Source organism: Rhamphochromis sp. 'chilingali' (genome assembly GCF_963969265.1).
Source record: "Rhamphochromis sp. 'chilingali' genome assembly, chromosome: 1".
NCBI lineage: Eukaryota > Metazoa > Chordata > Actinopteri > Cichliformes > Cichlidae > Rhamphochromis > Rhamphochromis sp. 'chilingali'.
In genome coordinates, this window is record NC_137929.1 from 7,117,425 (window position 1) to 7,137,500 (window position 20,076).

The window sequence follows — 20,076 nt, forward strand, 5'->3', positions numbered from 1 at the left end:
CCTTGCCCTTCATGTTTCTCTGTGTCCCCTCTGTTCTGTGTAAGTCTGTGTCTGCATGTTTGAGTTCCCCTCTGTGTCTCTCGGTTCTTAGAGTCCTCTGCCTTATGGTTTATGTCTCTGTGTTTCTTAGCTGCTGTCTCCACTGTGTCAAGTTCGCGTCTCTGTGTGATCCTTCCTGTTTTACTTTGAAGGTCCGTGTCTTATGTGAATGTGTCCTGCTTTGCTTGTCTCGTCAGTCCTGATTTCTCCCAGCTGTGCCCTCCTTCTGTGTCTCATTCCCCTCGTTACTCCCCAGTGTATTTAAACCCTGTGTTTCTCTGAGCCACTGTCGCGTCGTCCCTCTTGCTGTGTGTGATTCTCCCCGTGTCTTCTGGTATGTGTTATAATTAGCATTTCCCAGTTTAGTTTTGTATTGCTTGTGTTCTTTTTTCCAGCAATAAAGCTGTGCTTTTGAGTTCAAGTTCTGTCCCCGTGAGTTTGCGTTTGGGTCCAATCCCTGCCTCCCACACAGCGTTTCATGGCAACACCTAAGTAATTGCTTACAGAGCTTGCTTCTTGGACATCTTTAAGAGTTCTGAACAAATGTCTGTTCTCCTCCAGAACATCTAATGTACACAAACGAGCGTCCCAACTTCTTATCTGGTGCGCGTCTTTTATTTTGACACCAAACGCGCACCTGCGGACCATTTATGTGCAGCCCTGTTTATAGTTTCCTGTGCATTTCAAACATTGTTCTTTCGGGGGGGGGGTATTATCCAAAGTAACACGGCTGCCATGAGGCCAGCTAGGATCCCTGTGGCCCTACAAATGATCCAGGACGGATGCGATGAAGAGCCCATTGGAGGCATTGACTCAGAATCTGACATCTAAGTTATAGAGGACCCAGACTATTCCACCCCCCCCCCCCCCCCCCCCCCCCCCCGAACAAGGCCTGTCAGATACAGAGGAGTCCTCTGAAGAGGAAATAAATATTGAGTCTAACAGAATGAGCCCCTCTTACTGCTCTAGCCACAATATTCTGAATTAGTCGGCCAGGGCTTGCACCTGGGTTTAGTACTTTCTCCCCAGTAAATGCATGGAAGATGTTCATGTCTGATAATTTAATAGAAGAGGTGCTGTCATACACAAACATGGAGGCACGAAGAGTAGCCACAGACAGGGGAAAGAGTGGAAAAATGTAATCAAACATAAGCTCCTGGCCTTCATTTGATTGACCATTCTTGCAGGAAGTGAGAAGAACTGGGATGTACCACTCGGTGTGTTTTTTGGGAGTCCTCTGCATAACCCATTGTACAAGGCCACTATGTCAATTCAAAGATTTAAAGATTTCGCCGTTTCTTGCACTTTGAGGACAAGAGGACCAGAGCCTACCGACTGAAAACAAACCACATGGCAGCTTTCTGCTACATATGGGGCCTGTTCCTGGTCAACTGCAGGCAGAAATTCATCCACAGTGTTACAGTGGATGAACAACTTGTGCCTTTCAGAGGGAAGACCCAGCTTTTGCAGTATATGCCGAGCGAGCATACAAAAGTGATACAAAAACTGCGATTTCTTAAAATTAATGAAAAAATAAATAAAAATGCAAAGGGCCTCATGTCACAATCATGTTTTATGAGAAATACCTCAAATATGAAAATATTACAACTCTTCATTTTAAAGATTTTGAAGAATAACAACCGAGTTTATAGCAAAATGCATTGTTTCTATTTGGGGTCATTTTTGACCCCACTCGTGGAAGAGTGTAGGTATTGGTAGGTTGTGCATCCAAGGGCTAAACACTCTAGGAAAAAAAAGTAGGCCTGCAGTGTGAGAGCAAAGTGCTCTAATAGGGTGATATGGTACTATAACAGGGGTCCCCAACTCCTGGACTCCGGTCCAAATCCAGACCCCAAGAGGATCACAAAGCAGTTTCTCATTTACCGCGTAGTTGGATAGTTTCTTCCTGCCGGCTGCTGTGGCTGACTTTTGAACTGGCGCGACACGCAGCTATGCAGGTTAGCATCATGCTGGTCCACTCTCCCAGCCAGCTGTTGGCGGTAATGCACCACCAACTGCCAATAAAACGACAAAGAAGAACAAGCTATGTGGGTGTGCGGGTTGATAGGTTAATATGTTGGGAGCTTGCTGAGTGGATGAGTAAAAGAAGATGGCTTTGTCAAAAATACTTATAAAGTTATAAAGAGTGGAAATCTGAAGAGCTGTTATGAAATCAAACATAAGAACTTCAACCAAAGCTGTGCGCCTGGGTCTGACGGTAGAACAAGAAGAATAAATGAGGTATGAGCGGCTACACGGCTGATAACAGTCTGTGACAGCACAACAGCATACGAGTGTTCACTGTGAGCACGGTGGATTTTAGGAGGACACAAAAAGACTTTCACTGACTGGAAAATGATAAAGAGTGAAAGGAAGCTGCAGCAGAAACACTTTTTAGTTTGGAAGAGAAACAATGTAACACTTTTAGATGGAAACAATGTAAAGTGCAACAATTTACCTTCAATAAAAAAGAAATCCTTACTAAAACTCTAAACATTTGAACCGTTTGATACTGAAACATAAAATGAAATAAACTCCATAAACAATCAAAATGAATTCAAACTGATCAGCAACATTAACTCAGGAGCACAATATATGAAACACTTTAACCTACAAAACAAAAACGAATCAAACAGTTTGTGCTGATTTCTTTCTTTGATCAAAATAACAAAGTCAGCATTAATGGCTCCGACGAGCACGTTTTGCAGTGCACAGCTTTTCAAAGCAGCTTTGAAGCAGGATCCTGCAGCTCTCAGCTCCTGCTCAGTGTTTAGCTGGGACCTGGACTTGGTCTGCAGCAGCAGCAGAGAAGCCTCACAAAGATGAGACTAAAGGAAGAAGAACGCCCAGAGCCTGCTGCCCTCAGAGTGGATACTGCTTCTCTACACTCAGCCAGAATCCACTCAGTGTCTGTGATGTGAACTGCAGTCTCAGTGTGGAGTCAGACGTCAATGAACTGGTTCTGCTCTGCAAAGCTGAAACCAGTTGGAGCTGGTCATGCTGGGAACTGTTTTCATGGAAGTCCTTTTAAAAGTATCCCATCAGTGATGAAATATGCTGCTTGATATATGGAGTCACTGAGGCGGCATCATCATCAGTAGTGTCAACAAATTCATGCAGGTTCTCCAATGAATCTGTGTCTCCTTCATCGAGTCTCCTGCCCCACACTGCAAGCTTTCCAGTGACAGAGCTGATCTTGTGACCTGAGGGAGGTTTTTATCTTTCCCTTGAAGCTGTAGATTTACTTCATTTCCAAATATGTCACTCAGGTAGGCCAGTTTTGCCAGGAAGCTCTCATCACTAACTCTGCGACTTCATACTTGTGCTCCTGCTCCAAAAACATCTGATCTGCTCTCTGAGCTCAAAAACTCAGGACAAGACTTTTCCTGGTGACAGCCGCCTGGCTTCACTGTGAAACAGCACAGCTTGATGTTCGGCTCCATCTCCTCACAGACAGCAGAGACACTCTTGTTTTTACTGGTCTGGTCTTTATAAAACCGACTAAACCAATAATTTCAGTCATAACCTCACTGAATTCAGAGGAAAGCTGCTCTCAGTGTGAAACACTCCAGCAGAGGGCGCTGTTAAGTCCTTATTGTAACACAGTTACTGTGTGCAGTTAGACTTCATACATAATCTGCACTTATTTCCATCAGACATGCTGTCAGTAAATGATTGGTTTCTATTGATTCTACTTCCTGTTGACTCGTTTGATGACAGTGAAACAATTACAGCTGATTGTGTGATGATGTAAACTGTCACTGTTACATTCAGTGTGTGTGACATAATGTTAGTGCAGGCTGATAACAGCCCGGTTCTGTTAGAAACACATGAATGTGTCCATAGATCAGTGTGTGTTTAACATGAGAGCTTCAGCCCTGCTGATGTGTTAAATAAAGACATGCAGGAAAACTGATGAGACTCTGAAATAACTCTTTATATTTATAATGTAACTCTGCATCAAAAGAACAACAAAGGATCCCAGACAGGTTTCTGTGAACAAAGACCATTCTGATGTTTCTGTGTTTCTAACAGTTTGACATTATTAGTAAACAGACTGCAGTGAGCAGCATTTATAAAGAGCTTATATATAAAGATATGACAGCTGTTTGACAAGTTTATCACTCTGTGTTTGGACCTGATCAGTCCAGCTGTTTACTTGAAATATGTTCATTTTGGGGTGGGTACAGTTTCCTCTGCGGTGGGTAGGGTGGGCTGCCCCGGGTCCTGTGGGGCTTGGCAGTGCTACCGTAGGCCCCGGTCTGGATGGACCTGGGCTCCCTTGCCTTGGTGGGTACCAGAGGACGGGGGTGCCTACTGGGGTCAGCGGGGGAGCTGGCCCTAGGGAGGGGCATCCTCCCCTCCCTCCTTTTCCTCCCCATCCCCGGCTACCTCCCTCTTCCCGCTCCACCACACTCACCCATACAGGTAGGGCCTTGGGGTGCAGGTGTGTCACAGGGGTGCAGGTGAGACATCCCCCCCCCCCTCCCCTCTGTCCCCTTCTGGCCACCTGTGCCTCAATTTTATCTCACAACTTAGACATCCACATTACTTACACTCTCATAACACACACATATATATAGGGCCTTGAGGGTGGGCACGTTAACGGCGTCCAGTGGACGGTCTGTGTACTCAAACCTACCTCTGGCGCTGGTGCCCACCTCTCAATTTTAAATCCATGTAGACATTGAGGGTTCTCGGGAGGGGCCATGCTAACACCTGCTGCTCTCTGGCAGCAGCACCATTTTTTAGTTTTAAATGCACTTTAGACAAACACGCAGCAACACTACACATGAGCGGGAGGAGGGAGGTATGGGGTCTTCACACACCCCCGTTCTCTGCTAGCCATTGGGGCGGGGGGGCTGGGAGGAGATGTTGGCTGTCCGATTGGCCTCCCTGCTGCTGCGGAGCCTGGGACGGTCTGCTTGCCTCCACCCCAGGGGGAAGGGTAACATCTCTTGGGTCTGGGTTCTGTTTCCCCCTCTGGGGGCGAGGGTACCTGGACCCGGGGTATAGAGTATGTTTGGGGAGTGTGATTGTGTGTACATGTCCATTTATGTCAGTCCTTACGTTGGGTGAGTGCTGAATGTTTGTATATGTGTGCATGAGGGTGGGAATGCATGTTTGTGTCTGTGTGTGCCTGTTTGTCTGTGTCTATATGTCAGGTCGGGTCTTAGACTCCACTTCTCTGGGAACTCCCAGGCCCTCCAAGGCCTATCTCCCCTCACCACACTCCCTGCTGGTGACTGATGCCCTCAGGGGTCGGTGCATTGGTGGTTCTTGGTGTCCGGGGCTGGGCGCTCAGGTATGTACCAGCTCACTCCCGGTGGCTACCTGGCGGGGCCTGGCGCCTGTTGCTCGGTCAGGCCTCCTCCGGGGTGCGGGGGGCCCTCGGGCCTCCGGCCTCTGGGCCTGCGGCTCGGTTCACTCTGGCACAGCTGGCTGCCGGCGGAGCCGTTGGGCACGCCGGTGCAGCCCCCTCTAGCTTCTGCTCGGTGGCTACTGGGTGATGCCTCGTCTGGGGATCCTCAGCCCTTCCCATGAGGGTGGCACAGATGCCCCTCCGGTGGTCCTCCTTGGGCTCTCGCACTCTGGGGCCTGGATCTGCTCCATGCCTGTTTCATGCCCTGGGGGATGGGGCTATGGCTCGCTACATCCTCTTGCAGACCATTACATGTGGAAACCATTTGAATACAAGCCACACAGGTGTGCACACGGGTGTTCACTGTTCGTAGACTTAAATTACACCTTTCTTGGCTGCTACTTCAAAGCACATTGTGCGCTGTCTGTCCTGCGTGCTGCAAAACACATTATTTGACCACAAGTGTCTGTGAAGGTTCTCAGTCATCCAGGTCATCGTAGTCAAAGGAGCCTCTGTCAGCAAAGAGGCACAGAAAAGAAGATCAGACACCAGCGAGGGAGGATAAGAAGGACAGATGCAACAACATTGTCATCCTCTATGTAGCTGGAGTATCAGAAAAACTCAGGAGAGTTTTCTCCAAGCATGACATCCCAGAGTATTTCAGACCCAGCAACACGCTCAGACAAAAACTGGTTCACCCGAAAGACAAAACGCCAAAACACAGACTTAACAATGTGGTGTATGCTGTACAGTGCAGCGAGGAATGCCCAGACCTCTACATTGGAGAGACCAAACAGCCACTTCACAAGCGCATGGCACAACACAGAAGAGCCACCTCCACAGGACAAGACTCAGCAGTCCATCTGCATCTTAAGGATAAAGGACACTCTTTCGAGGATGCCAATGTTCACATTTTGGACGGAGAGGACAGATGGTTTGAAAGAGGAGTGAAAGAAGCCATCTATGTCAACTGTGAGCGACCATCTTTGAACAGAGGCGGAGTTTACGACATCAACTCTCTGCCATCAATAATCCAGTTTTGAGATCCCTTCCCAGACGCCTTAATGCCCACTCACATCCTGGGCCATCTGATCTCAGGAATTCGCATGATAAGTTGGGGCCAGGTTTCACAATGAACACACCCGAAACTCTGGCTGATTGGGGCCCACACCCAGTTTCACACCTTGGCTCAGGCGATTAGAGGATCATCAGGGGGTCCTTTTGTCCCTCTGTGGGGGGTTACTCCCACTAGGTTTATATCTGGGACTCTCCACCATTTGACCTTAGAACTGAAGAAGCTTCTCGGATGAGAGGTGAAACGTCTTCAAGCAACTTAAAGAAGTCCAGACGCTTTTCTTTGCAAGCTCCTTTGACATTTGACCACAAGCAATCTTTTCTGGTTTGACGCCGTCTTTGTAGCCAGAAACCAGCTCTCTCCTCGGCTTCCTTCACTACACGCTTCCCCCACGCCAGTCTCCTCCGTCACTATAAAGGGGAGAGTCATGAGCTCCATCACCCTCACCTGTGCCGTCCAACGTCCCGCCACCAGCCTCCACTGCAGCAGGCCAGAGACCACACCCCTGCCACAATAAGTAAAAGTATATCCTTGCTGTACCCTTAATGCTAAATGTGCTAAATTAACCGCTGCCTTTGCCCCTTTGGGATTATTCTTATGTCACTGGGATGTTGACCTTTGACCTTCACATTAGAGAGATGGGCAGACATAATTAGTGTATGAATTTTAAAGTAACAGGTAATAAAGAGAGTGTAGCAAATGTAGTCAGGTTTATTACTCTGTATCACACATGAGTGCCCGAGGGAGGCGGGGCTGACTGGGGAGACACAGGAAACAGAGAGACAGGGCTGACTCGACATGAAACGATGAAACGTGGGACACGGGAACAGAAACTAAACACAGGCTGAAATGAACACTGAGGGAGGGAGAACTAAGATTACTGAGAGCCTGATAAATAAGAAGAACAAAAACCAAGAAAAACAAGAGTCAAAGAAAACCAAAAACACAAAGCATTGGGCCAGGACCCACTGCTGTGACATTTATATGTGGTAAAAACATTAAAAACTGCTCAGATGTTGAAATCTTTCTACGTATACTTTAGGTTCAGCTCTCCAGCCTGGCATTTGGTTAAGCATGACTCAAACATTTGATTTTGTTTAACTGGTTTTAATTATAGTTACTTTTTGTGAACATTTGTTGCAGCATTTAAAAATACATCATTTATTTTCAAACTTTTATTTGATTTAGAGCATCATATTTGACCAACGTAAATGTTTTAATTTCATATAAAATAACTGAAACAGTGAACTAAATATCTGAAATCTTTCCTTCCTTAAAAGTTATAATCCTACTTAAGTTATAGTGCAAACACTTAAGCAACAAATATACTTGATGCTAATTAATTAATATTTCCCTTTGATGTTGCAACTATGCGGTCACTTCTGTCTTTAAACAAAATAATATTTTCCAGTTACAGAAATCATAAAGTCCAAACTAAAGTGCTACTGTTGCTATATCCATTTTATATAAATCATGGATGATGGTCCTGACATGAAGGAAGAGAAAGTTACAGGTTGCATCCTTTGACTTTGTCTCCGTGCCTTTGGGCGATTTTCAGAAGGACAAATGTTTCTGTTCAATTCTTAAATCAATTTTTTCAAACACAAACACTATTTTAAAGCTTCTAGAGAGTAAAATATTAATGATAATTATAATAACAATAATAAAAACAAAAGCTCTCAGATCCATCAAACCAAGCAGCAGAAAGAACAATAACTGAAGAGAAAACTTTAACCTTGTAGACTTCATTATGTTCCAGCTGCTCTACAGACGCTGTGACCTCGAACTTAAGCAGGTCGTAAAGTATGTGCAGCTCAATAACTTCATAATCAGACCCTGTGGTATTTAGGCAGCAGAACAACTAAGAATAACAACTACAAATAATGTTTTTAGGTTTCTGTTGTACTGCAAGGTTCTGTACAGGAGAACCAAACCAAGAGCAAATATTACGTCTCATTTACACCTGAGCACGAAGAGCCATCAACATTTAGCAAATTGAATCATCTTTGTTTAGATGCAAGAAGAATCATATAGAAACGAAAAAGTAGAAATAGAAATCCAGAGCAAAGATATCCTCTAATTCAGCGTAGCACATGTGCAGCTGCTGCGATTCACGTAAGCATTCGGCTCGTCGCTGTTGCAGATTTTTCTCTCGCTGTTCTGGCTCACAGCGCTGCAAACACAAAAATAAATATCCCCAAAGGTGTGAAAGGGAGCTAATTAGTAAGAGTATTGTTACTCTCCGCAGGAGTAGTCCAGCAATAGAAACCAGTCCAATAACAAGGTGTGTAACATCTAGCAGGGTGACAGAAAAACCCAGGGTAACTTCTAAGGACCTCAACGTCTCTCTCACATTGTGTTTTTTAAACATGCTTCCATTTGTCACTTCAGTCTTTACTCTGAAATACAGGAAGAGAAATCATGGCTGAAACAATTTCTCATGAAACCAGGGGTGTGGTCCAACAGTCAGTTTGGTGAGGAAGGTTCCTAACTGAGAGAAGTGACCCAGAAGTATCTGTGTAGCAGCCACAATGAATCCAGATCATGAGCTTTATTAACTGATCAAAGTCTCTTCTTTCATCTTCTGTATCATTCAGTTTGCATTGGTAATGCCCATTATTGTAATGCTTTTTTAAGACCAGCAAAACTTTATTTCACTTTGGGTTAGCTGGGATAAGTGATGGATGGAGGGAATTTTACTTCAGCCACAGAAATCCTAAACAGGAAGGAGGAGCAGAGTTACAGTGGATCACTATCCAGCAGGGAAACAAGGTTTATTTCAATTTCTTGGCCATGAGTGAGATTTACTGAGTGGGCAAATTCGGGAGACGACACCATCAGATCCCGAGCCCTCCATGTGTTAATCAAGAGACGGCTGCTGTGCTACATCCATAAATAATGAATAAATTAGGAGCTAAAGCTGAAAGGACAGTTTATTTGTACCATCTTCACGTGAACACATTCAAGAACATCACAGATGAAGAAACATTAAAAACTTCCACACTACATAAAGCAAGAAAAATAGTTTTTCTTTCAGGTGGTTTCAGAAAAACAGAAACATCAAACATCTCCAAGACTCTCTTTGAAAGAACTAAAAACCTTTGTTCTCATGGTCCAATCATGAGTGAACTCCCCGATGAAGCCTTGTGTGCTAAAACATGTCAGAGTTTTAAAGGTTAAACATGAGTTTCCAAAACGTTTTGCTGGAGAACAATGAACTATTTGACTGAGTTTCAATCATTTACAGACGAGCAAAACCAGGACAGAGAAAAAAGGACAAAACTGACTCAGTAAAAAACAGAAAAGAAGATCCCATGTAGATCTGTATTATGTAGAAGTTCAGCCCAGCAACCAGTTCAGTTCAACACAAGTTTAAATGATTCTATCTGAACTCTGTGGAGCCTGATCTCAAGCTTTTTGAGTCCGACACAGAAACCAGAGGATCTTTCTGTGTCTTCAGATTCACTGTGATCCAGTGATGGGAGTGATTTCAGCCCTGAGTGATCGCGCTGATGTTTGCACAGAGCAGACAATGAGGTGAATGTTTGGGCACATTGGTAACAGTGAAACAGTTTATTAGTAACGTGGGATCGTTTGTGTTCAGAGTATGATCTGAGATTCCTGAAGCTCTTGTCACACTGGTCACAGCTGTAGTTTCCTTCCATGTGTGCACGTTCATGAAGGTTACGAGTACTTGAATGTGAGAAGCTTCTCTCACAGTGTCTGCACTTGTGTGGTTTCTCTCCTGTGTGGACTCGTTTGTGTGATTTAAGGTCCCATGCAGTGGTGAAGGATGACCCACACTGATCACAGAGGTGCTTTTTAACCCCACTGTGAATCAGTTCATGTCGTTTTAACTCACTTGGTGTGGTGAAGCTTCTCCCACATTCTTTGCAGTATTTCAGTTTGTCTCCAGTGTGTTTACGTTGATGTAGTTTTAGGGTATTTTGCCGACTGAAAGTTTTTCCACAGAGGTCACAATGAAAGTCTTTCCCACCACCACAGTGATGACAGGGTTGAGAACTGGATCCATCTGTGTCGCTCTGCTTCTAAACAAAGACACAAAGACAGTGTAAGTCAGTCCTTCAACATTTGTATCCTGAACGTCGCCTGAAATAAAGAGCATCTCTGCAGACGTCCAACTACATTTGACTGTTTCAGTTAACACACTCAGTTTACTGGGCTGCAATAACTACAATACTACCACCATAATACTACAGTAATACTAAAATCATAACTGAAAGGAAAATCTGAATAATCACTCAGAGCTGCTTTTCCATGCAGTAGAAATGCTAACATGCTAACACAGTTTAATGAGCAGAGTTGTTCCAAACAGTCAGGCTAAAATGACAAGATAACAATATAAATACATACCTCACAGTAGCTGCACTTGTAGAGTCTCTTTCTGGTGTGGATCTGTTGGTGTCGTCTCAGGTCATGTGGAGATTTAAAAGTCTTCCCACACAGGTCACATTGATAAGGTCTCTCCTCAGTGTGGGTAAACATGTGTTGTTGTAACTGTGTGTCTGTTGTAAAGTATTTGCCACACTGTTCACAGCAGTACACATCATGTCTGGTGTGAATGCGTAGGTGTGTATTTCGGTTCCCTCTCCGGCTGAAAGTTTTTCCACAGATGTCACAGCTGTATGCCTTAATTCCAGAGTGGGTAACTAGATGACTCTGTAAGTGGCTACTGTGAGTAAAAGCTCTGCCACACTGATCACAGCTGTACGCTTTACCTCCACTGTGGATGAGTTGGTGTTGTTTTAGGTAACGCTTCAAGGAAAAAGACTTTCCACACAAGTCACAGCTGAACGGTCTCTCTCCAGTGTGGATGACCTGATGCTGTTTTAGTTTATCCCTCACAGTAAAACCCTTCCCACACTCGTCACAGCTGTACGCTTTAACTCCACTGTGGATGAGTTGGTGTCTTTTTAGAGCATCCTTGAAGGAAAAAGACTTTCCACACAAGTCACAGCTGAACGGTCTCTCTCCAGTGTGGATGACCTGATGCTGTTTTAGTGAAGCCTTCTCAGTAAAACCCTTCCCACACTCGTCACAGCTGTATGGCTTAATTCCAGAGTGGGTAACTAGATGCTTCTGTAAGCTGTTACTGTGAGTAAAAGCTCTGCCACACTGATCACAGCTGTACGCTTTAACTCCACTGTGGATGAGTTGGTGTGTTTTTAGGGAACCCTTTAAGGAAAAAGACTTTCCACACAAGTCACAGCTGAACGGTCTCTCTCCAGTGTGGATGACCTGATGCCGTTTTAGTTTAGCCCTCACAGTAAAACCCTTCCCACACTCGTCACAGTTGTGTTTTTTCTCTCCCTTTCTTCTGTGAGGTTTGTCGGCCTCCTGAGAGCGCTGACTTCTGGCTCCATGTTGGTCCTGCAGTGACAGAGATACAAACAGAGGCAGTGAGTGAAATGCAGTCGTGGAACAAACTCAACCTTCAAACTCCATTAACACTAGTTTTAAACCTGAAGGTGGAGCGTGGCACCAAACACCTTAAAGGTCTCTTATCCCCACCTGCTGGTAGTTCTAACACATTACATCCAACCTGCTGTTAAAGATAATTCATGACTGTTCAAACACTAAAATCATGCACACACACACACACACACACACACACACACACACACACACACACACACACACACACACACACACACACACACACTATTTTATAATTTAGATTATTTTGTTGTTTCCTATTACATATTTCTATAATTTGTATAGATTTATACAGAATTATTCAGTGATAATAAATCCTATGTTTGTTTATTCTAAACCTGTTAGCTTCCACAACAGATGTTGCTCGTCTTCCGTCAAATACTCACATAAAATATTACACAATAAAGTGGATTCAAGATATCCACATAATTTCACTCTTACATCCACAGTGAGGTTTCACAGTTGTTCAAATATAAGCAATCAATAATAATAATAATAATATCAATAACATTGAGGCACATTACACAAATTTCAAAAACAAATCATGTCTTACAATATTTACAACAACTAAAAGCTCTGTAAATCGGCTTTTAAGTGTTCATTGAAGTTTTGAATAATTCTCTGATTTTTTAAGGCAACTTATTCCACTTAAAAGTTGCTCTAAATGTAACAGTTTTACAAAACGTTACTTTTAACTCGAGCATTTACTAAATTGCAGCTTGTTGAAAACTGTGTAATATGATGATGTATTTCATCTGGATACTGCAGCTGAGCAGAATAAATGTGGTGTGTTTAACAGAATTGCTTTCTTTAGAACTACAAGTAAGCCATAGAATATTTTAGCCTGTACAGGAAGCCAAGAAAGGTTATTATGCATTTTATCAATATTAGTATAGTATGAACATCTTCACACTAATCTGGACGCCTTATTCTGGACTAACTGAAGTCTGTTAAGATCTGTCTTATTAGCTGCTGACCAAATGATTGAACAATACTCCAGATGAGACATTACTAGTGCATTAATGACATCTTTCATAATGAAGAAGTGATACACAAAGAGCATTTCATAGCCATAGCTATGCCTTGTCGGCAGAGTTATGTGACATTAGTGATGTTTGTACTTTCAGCGTTAACTTGGTTTTAAAGCCTTTAAAATATACGCCGTTCAATAGTCGACCTTAATCTGACAGAGAATGAGATGATTTTGTGGATAATTAAAGTCAGTCATATATCCACAAACACAACAAGCTGAAAGTCAGTGATGCTGCTCGGTTTGCAGCCCTGAACATCACGGCACAAGCAGGATCCACTGCACTGTTAATGTTAGCTGTGTTATATTGCTGCCTCTGTTCGGTGGTGTCGAGCCAAACGCACTTTAACGTGTGTTTGAACGAGCTGACGGTTCACTCGTTAAGCTGAAAGAAAGATGCTTTAATCACAGCAGTCACACATGTGTCCACTGCACCATCTGGAACTCTTCTTGTTTACACTCGTAATAACACAAACACTAAATCCTGCTTCTCTGGTGCTGTTGTGTAGCAGTGTGTACACCTGAGACTGTCACCTGTCTGTCTGTCCTGCACTCTCTCTCTGTTTCTTTCTCTCTGATTGTGGAATAAAAGTATGAACATGTGTTTATAAGTTACACTTGTGTCTGAATCCTGCAGCTTATCACACATTTGATTTCCATGTGTGACGACTGCAAGTGTCCAGAGTGAGGACAGACTGAGGGAGCCACTGCTGCACATCATCTGTGAGGCTTTGCAGCCCTGATGATCCACCAGGACAAACTCAGCAGTGTGTGAGGAAGAGGAGGAGGAAGAGCCAGCAGCAGCTGACAGATGGAGAGAATAGACAGACTGTTCCCTGTTTGTGAAGGACTGCTAGGAAAGTTTAACATAACTGTCTGTCCTGAATCAGTGTTGGTCAAGTTACTTGAAAAAAGTAATCAGTAACTAATTACTGATTACTTCCCAAAAAAGTAATCCCGTTACTTTACTGATTACTTATTTTCAAAAGTAATTAATTACTTAGTTACTTAGTTACTTTTTAAAAACACGATTCTACATAATCCATCATATAAAATGTAATCAAATGGAAAAGTCTCTTTTCTTGTTTTATCAGTTTTAATCTTTTAACTTTATGCATCAAGCAAAAATTTAATTATATGCAACATTCTGACTTGAATAAATTAGTTTAACATTGAAACCTATTTTCTGCACATTCCAGCACATAAAATAAAATATTTGTTGTGTTTACACTCAGTCTTTCAAATAGATGCAAGTAAAACACAGCAGAACATAAATAAAGTCAAAGACTCAGCGGTCCTGTTGCTCTATTTTCACCTGTAAAGCAGGAGTTGGGTAGGCAGAGGTTTACCCTGGTGCAGGTGTGCCGCGGTCAGTGGAAGAATCCGCAAGTTTCTCTGTGAGTTTCCCATTACGCCGTTGTGCACTTGGTGCTTGCTTGGAAGTTTAGGGTTTCTTTTTCCCGCTGTAAAAAGAAGTTTTCTTCCCACGCACGATGGACGCTAATGTTTTTGTCACTTCTTATGGAATCAAACTCAAAGTAAGGTCAGTACTTCCACACTTTAAACGCTGCACGCTCATACTCTCTCCCACAGTCGATATATGATCCATTGTTGATCTGCACACAGCTGTTGTCACTAACGGCGCACTCGCTTACATCACTGTTGTGAGACATTCTCGAAAAGAAATCACGGTTTTAGTAACGCAGCTTTCCTACGGGAAAGTAACGGTAATCTAATTACCGTTTTTGCAATAGTAATCCCTTACTTGGGTTACAAGTAACGCGTTACTGCCCATCTCTGGTCCTGAATCAGTCTTATTAGGTAATGTTCAAATAATGTGATCATCCCAGTGTTTTCAGTGTGGGAGAAAGTACTCAGGGCCTTCAAGTTACACACTATGAAAGGCAGCAACAAGTTTAAAATTGAATTTAATATATTCGGAGGTAAGTTGATCTATAGTGTTACATCATATTCTATAAGGATGTTATGTGTTTGTAGACTTTCTGCCCAGTTTGACCCATTTAGCAGAAGTCAGCCTGTTTAAGGCTCTGATATCTATTCTGTGTGACTTAAAGCAGTTATGACATGGTCTGATTTTCTCACCCAATAAAGGAATATTTCATATATCAGTCTACTCTTCATTCTATTAGACACAGTTATCACAGCTCGTACATTTGCTTTTTACACATATATGTAAGCATTGAGCCAAATTTATTACCAACATATTAAATGAACAATATTTGTATCTTATATATGATACATCTGTATACACACTGTCACAGATACTTGTCTGTGAGTGAAGTGATTAATATAATAACTATAATATTGGCCATATTATATTTACATTACCACAGTGAGATGACTTTAGTCTCATGAACAACATCAGCTAATTGTTATTTACAGCTAATCTTAAACGACTGTTCAGCACAGAAATGAAGCCCAACAATCATGTTTCACAGTCCTGTGGTCTCAGCCTCAGATACTCATCAAATCACACAGAGCTCATGTAGAAACAAATGAACTAAATATGTTCTCCTTCATTTCTGTCAAACAAAGCTGTATGAAACGTTTCCAGCTGTTTAGTATCATGGTTGCTAGGCAACCTGGGCAGCGCGACGGAGGCTAGACGTCCCATTTCACGAGCCTACGAGCCTCGCACTTCGGCCTTAGCGGTCTTTGAGTACCCTTGAGGACTTTAAAGCTGCAGAACCTGAATCGGGATACAGCCATGATGAGCTCCAGCCTCGTGCTCGCCAACATTCTCACCTGAGTTAAGAAGACGATCACTGAAATGGTCTCAGCAGGTCCTTTGATGACAGCAATGAAATGCAGTGGTAAGGCTTTTTGGGGATTAAGTTCGTTTTCATGGCAAAGAAGGACGATGCAGTTCATCTGATCACTCCTCATAACATTCTGGAGTGCAGGCAAAATGCTATTATAAAAACTTAAGCAGCAACTTCTCCAGGTTCCAATATTTATGCAATTCTCAAACCTTTTGGCCACGACTGTATAACCTCTTCTGAAGTTTAGTGGATATTATACATGGTTATGCTCAGGATGTGTCGGCCAGTTTCCACTGGAAACGCCTTTTGGTTAAACTGTCAGCGAGGAATTTGCATTTGCACTGTTACATTTTTATATAACTTTAATGCACATAAACAACAGCTGCTTGTTTCAGTGAAAATACATTGATGGGTTTTTAATAAAGTTGTGCAGCTGTAAAGTATTTTATCTGGTGTCAATTCTATCGTCAGCTACATCGTTATGGCAAATGTTCAAATGTATATGGTGATAAATATCTTTGGTCATATGGTCCTGCTCTGTCTGTCACCTTCTGTGTTGAGCTCATTGTTTCCTCTGTAGTGGCTGAGCTGAGTCCAAGTAGCTGAAAATGTTCCTCTGCTGCTCCGTCAGACTCTCCTCCTCCTGCTGATCAGCTGGGACACAAAACAGATCTTTGTTAGGCTCCACACTGCACTGAAGAGTCAAAGTGTCTCATATGTTCATCTGACAAGTAAAAGAACACATTTTTGTTTCCCGAGGTGGGCAACTTGTTGGAAACAAACACAAAAGGTTTGAGCACTGATACCTGCCATTGCTGCCATTGAAAGATGCAACGCCAGCAATGTGGATTGTCAAGACTCAAACCAATCATCAAGCAAAGACAACAGGGATCATTTGTTTCTGTTTATTTAGCATTCACAGCATTTGTAGTTGCCTTCTGTGCAGGGGAAGTCCACGCACACTGTGTGGTACCGCCATCCGCAGAAGGTGCATTCAACCTCTGTAAGAGAAACGAGGTTGTCTGAGACTGAAATGATATTCACTAAAGAAGTGGTGATTTGTAAAACTTCACATTTTGATCCGGGACGTACTCTGCATGAAAACAAGCGCTCACTCTTCCTGCTCAACAAATGACAAGGGCGGAGCCTTATACCACGTGATACAGAAGCTGTGCCGTGTGATGCTAAAATTAGCAGGGAAAAAACAACGGAGAGCACGTCAGGGATGACGAGAAAGTGACAGGAGAAAATCCGTCCCGGTCAACCACCCAAACATCAATAACGGGAACCTTATACAGCGCTTCCCTATACACGTCGAACTCCCGCAGGCACAAAGACATTACGGAGGCTATCACTTATCACCTGACCAAAGATATGGCTCCATCAACACTGTGCAAAACGAGGGATTTAGGAAAACGATCAACACCCTAGACAAACGCTACACAGTGCCGTCCCGCAACTATTTTTCTATTGTTGCACTACCTGCTCTGTACACGCAGCGTCGAGCAACGGTGGAGACGGAATTTCAAGCAGGACAACATTTTGCTGCAACAACAAAACGTGAGACATTTGTTGTTTTATGTTTATTTATTGTTATGAGAGAATCATGATCTCAATTCTAAGCCAAAAAAATCGTGATTCTCATTTTATGCAAAATCGTGCAGCCCTAACATTAACACAAAACTATTGTTTCACCAGAGAAACACACATGAAGAGAGAGAGAGAGACAATAACAGCTACCAAACAGTCGTCATAATTCGTCACACAATGAGAAAAGGACAAATCAACAAGTAACAATGACTAATTAATATTAAAATCTGTAACATAATGTATTGTTTGGAGTTTAGTCTGATTGGTTCAGGATGACCTGCCATTATCCAATCACACGTCTGCTTACCTGCATCTTTTCTCTTTTTTCCTAACCTGAGCACCTGATGGCTTTGAACTTTTGTTGTCCGTCTTCCATTGGTTTGAATTTTACGCTGCAGTACAAACACAAATCCCCCAACCCGAGGATCAGCACAATTAACCTAACAGACCTACACCTTAGTTCACAGATTCACTTTGTCTAGGGTTGATTTCTGGGATTTCACACAACCCAGGATTCAGATCGTGAATCCATGATGGGCTTGGATTTACATCATTATAAATGAAATGTGCTCTACTTGGAAGCAGCCGGCCCCGCCCCTTTTGACGGGTTGTGTGAGACTTTAAATCATCAAACTGTAAATTATAAATTAAATTGTTATTGATCCTTTACCCCGAGTCCTAAAGTGTAGATTTATTTTCTTACTCTTCTTATATTTGTTTGTTTACTTGCACCGCTGTAACTGCAGCCTCGTCGTCTCGTCTCTCTATATGCTGGACTATCTGTAGCGGAGATGACAATAAAGTTTACTTTGATTTCAGCAGCGCGCAGGCGCACCGAGGGCCCTCGCGCTCACTTTATAGAATTTAGAAAAAACATCGGTGCAGATTATAAGTCTGTATCATAATATCTGTTTGTTGTGTTGTTTTTATTTTGTTTTGCGAGTTGGTTATTAGATGCCGCTCCAGCCAGCCAGAGACTCCCCGCCGCTGGGGTGCGTCTTAACTCTCACAAGGTCACCAACACGAAACGTGGCATGTCGATGTCTCAAGTCATAGTAATGTTTTTGTCTGTCATGGCTATAGTCCAAAGCTGCTTTGGCGTGGTCGTGAGCTTCCTGCAGGGAGGCTCTCAGAGTCTCAGGGTAAGGCACACCCGGTTCATCAACACCTGCTGTAGAAGGCTGAGTGATAAGGTCAAGCGGGGTGTCTAACTCACGACCATAAAGCATCATGGCAGGAGTCATACCTGTACTGTCATGGGGGGCGGTGCGCAGAGCAAAGCAAATCTGAGGGAGAAACTTGTCCCATGATGTGTGCTTATCACCTACATAAGCACGGATTGCAGTTTTCAGAGTCCGGTTGACGCGTTCAGTAGCATTTGTCTGAGGGTGATATGCCGTAGTGAGTCTGTGCACCGAGCCGAAGGCAGAAACAACATGTTCAAAAAGCTCACTCACAAAAGGAGACCCTCTGTCAGAAATGAGGTAAGTGGGTGTACCATGCCTAGCAAAAATGTCAGTGACGAATTTACCAGCTGCTACCTGAGATATAGCTTCTTTGACAGCACTGGCTTCAACCCATTTAGTCAAATAGTCAACAAACACGATCAAATAAGCATTACCAGTGGGGGTGCGGGGAAGTGGCCCAACAAAATCCACACCCACATACTCCCAGGGTTTCTGGGGGACAATGGGAACCATAAGACCGGCTGCTTTTTTCTGACTTGGTTTGGTGAGTTGGCACACTGAGCATGAAATCACATAGCGTTTCACATCAGCTGCCATTTTGGGCCAGAAAAACCTAAAACGCAGTCTAGCCAATGTCTTAGAAACACCCAAGTGACCTGCTGTGGGGTGGTCATGGTAATAGTCCAGCAAGGTGCCTCTCATGGAAGTAGGGGCAAACAGTTTCAGCTCTTTCAAAGAGTGCAAAGCACATGTGGACTTGGGTTCTCTGTGATACAAAAGAGAGTCATACACAACATACTGTAACAAGGTGGCATTGTCCGAGCTGTTCAGAGAGTCTGCTTCAATGTCTCTGAGGAGTGGACCTGTGACATGATCGTCTAACTGCAGCTGTCTGAATTGTGAATGGTCAGCCAGAATGACGGGGGGCAGAGTACGAATGTCCAGGCTGCCCATAACAGCATGATCTGGTAAAAGATCAGTCGGCCTGTCACAGGTCAGAGGCAAAGGGTTGCGTGACAGTGCGTCGGGAACTTTGTTCTGTGCACCAGGTTTCTGCACTATTGTGAAATCAAAGTCCTGCAAACGAAGTGACCAGCGGGCGAGTCGGCCCGTTGGGTTTTGACGAGACATGAGCCACCTGAGACTGTTGTGGTCAGTGAAGATAGTAACATGAACACCTTCAACATATGGGCGGAAGTGTTCCAGAGCCCATATCACAGCGAGGCACTCCTTCTCTGAAGTGCCGTAGGGGAGTTCAGCTTTGTGAAGGGAGCGACTAGCAAAAGCCACAACATACTCACGACCCTTGTCATCCTTTTGCATCAACACTGCCCCAAGACCAATGTCACATGCATCGGCGTGAATGGAAAAGGGACGGTTGAAGTCTGGAAATGACAGGATCGGGGCTGATGTGACTTGATCCTTCAAAGTGTCCATGGCCCTTCGACAGCTGTCGTCCCAGTGGAAAGCATTGTCCTTTTTGGTGATGGCGTGAAGAGGTTCGGCATGGCGGGCATAATTCTGAATGAAGCGTCGATAATAGCCAGTCAAGC

General features: G+C 43.6%; 1 protein-coding gene across 3 annotated transcripts in view; it reads right to left on the reverse strand.

Annotated features, from left to right (window-relative positions):
• Positions 1–9,391: 9,391 nt before the first annotated feature.
• LOC308393190 (uncharacterized protein) overlaps positions 9,392–20,076 on the reverse strand; it is a 25,539-nt gene continuing 14,854 nt past the window's right edge. Inside the window, exons 1-5 of one of the 3 annotated variants that reach the window (XM_080876745.1) lie at positions 16,839–17,023; positions 16,682–16,747; positions 16,295–16,400; positions 10,851–11,867; positions 9,392–10,525 (exon numbers count right to left, since the gene is read on the reverse strand). In XM_080876745.1, coding sequence (XP_080732871.1) covers positions 9,833–10,525; positions 10,851–11,867; positions 16,295–16,312 — 1,728 coding nt within the window. In that variant the 5' untranslated portion in view covers positions 16,313–16,400; positions 16,682–16,747; positions 16,839–17,023 and the 3' untranslated portion in view covers positions 9,392–9,832. Of the gene's footprint in view, positions 10,526–10,850; positions 11,868–16,294; positions 16,547–16,681; positions 16,748–16,838; positions 17,024–20,076 lie in introns of those variants that run through there. The other 2 variants (XM_080876744.1, XM_080876746.1) reach the window with 2 other exon arrangements.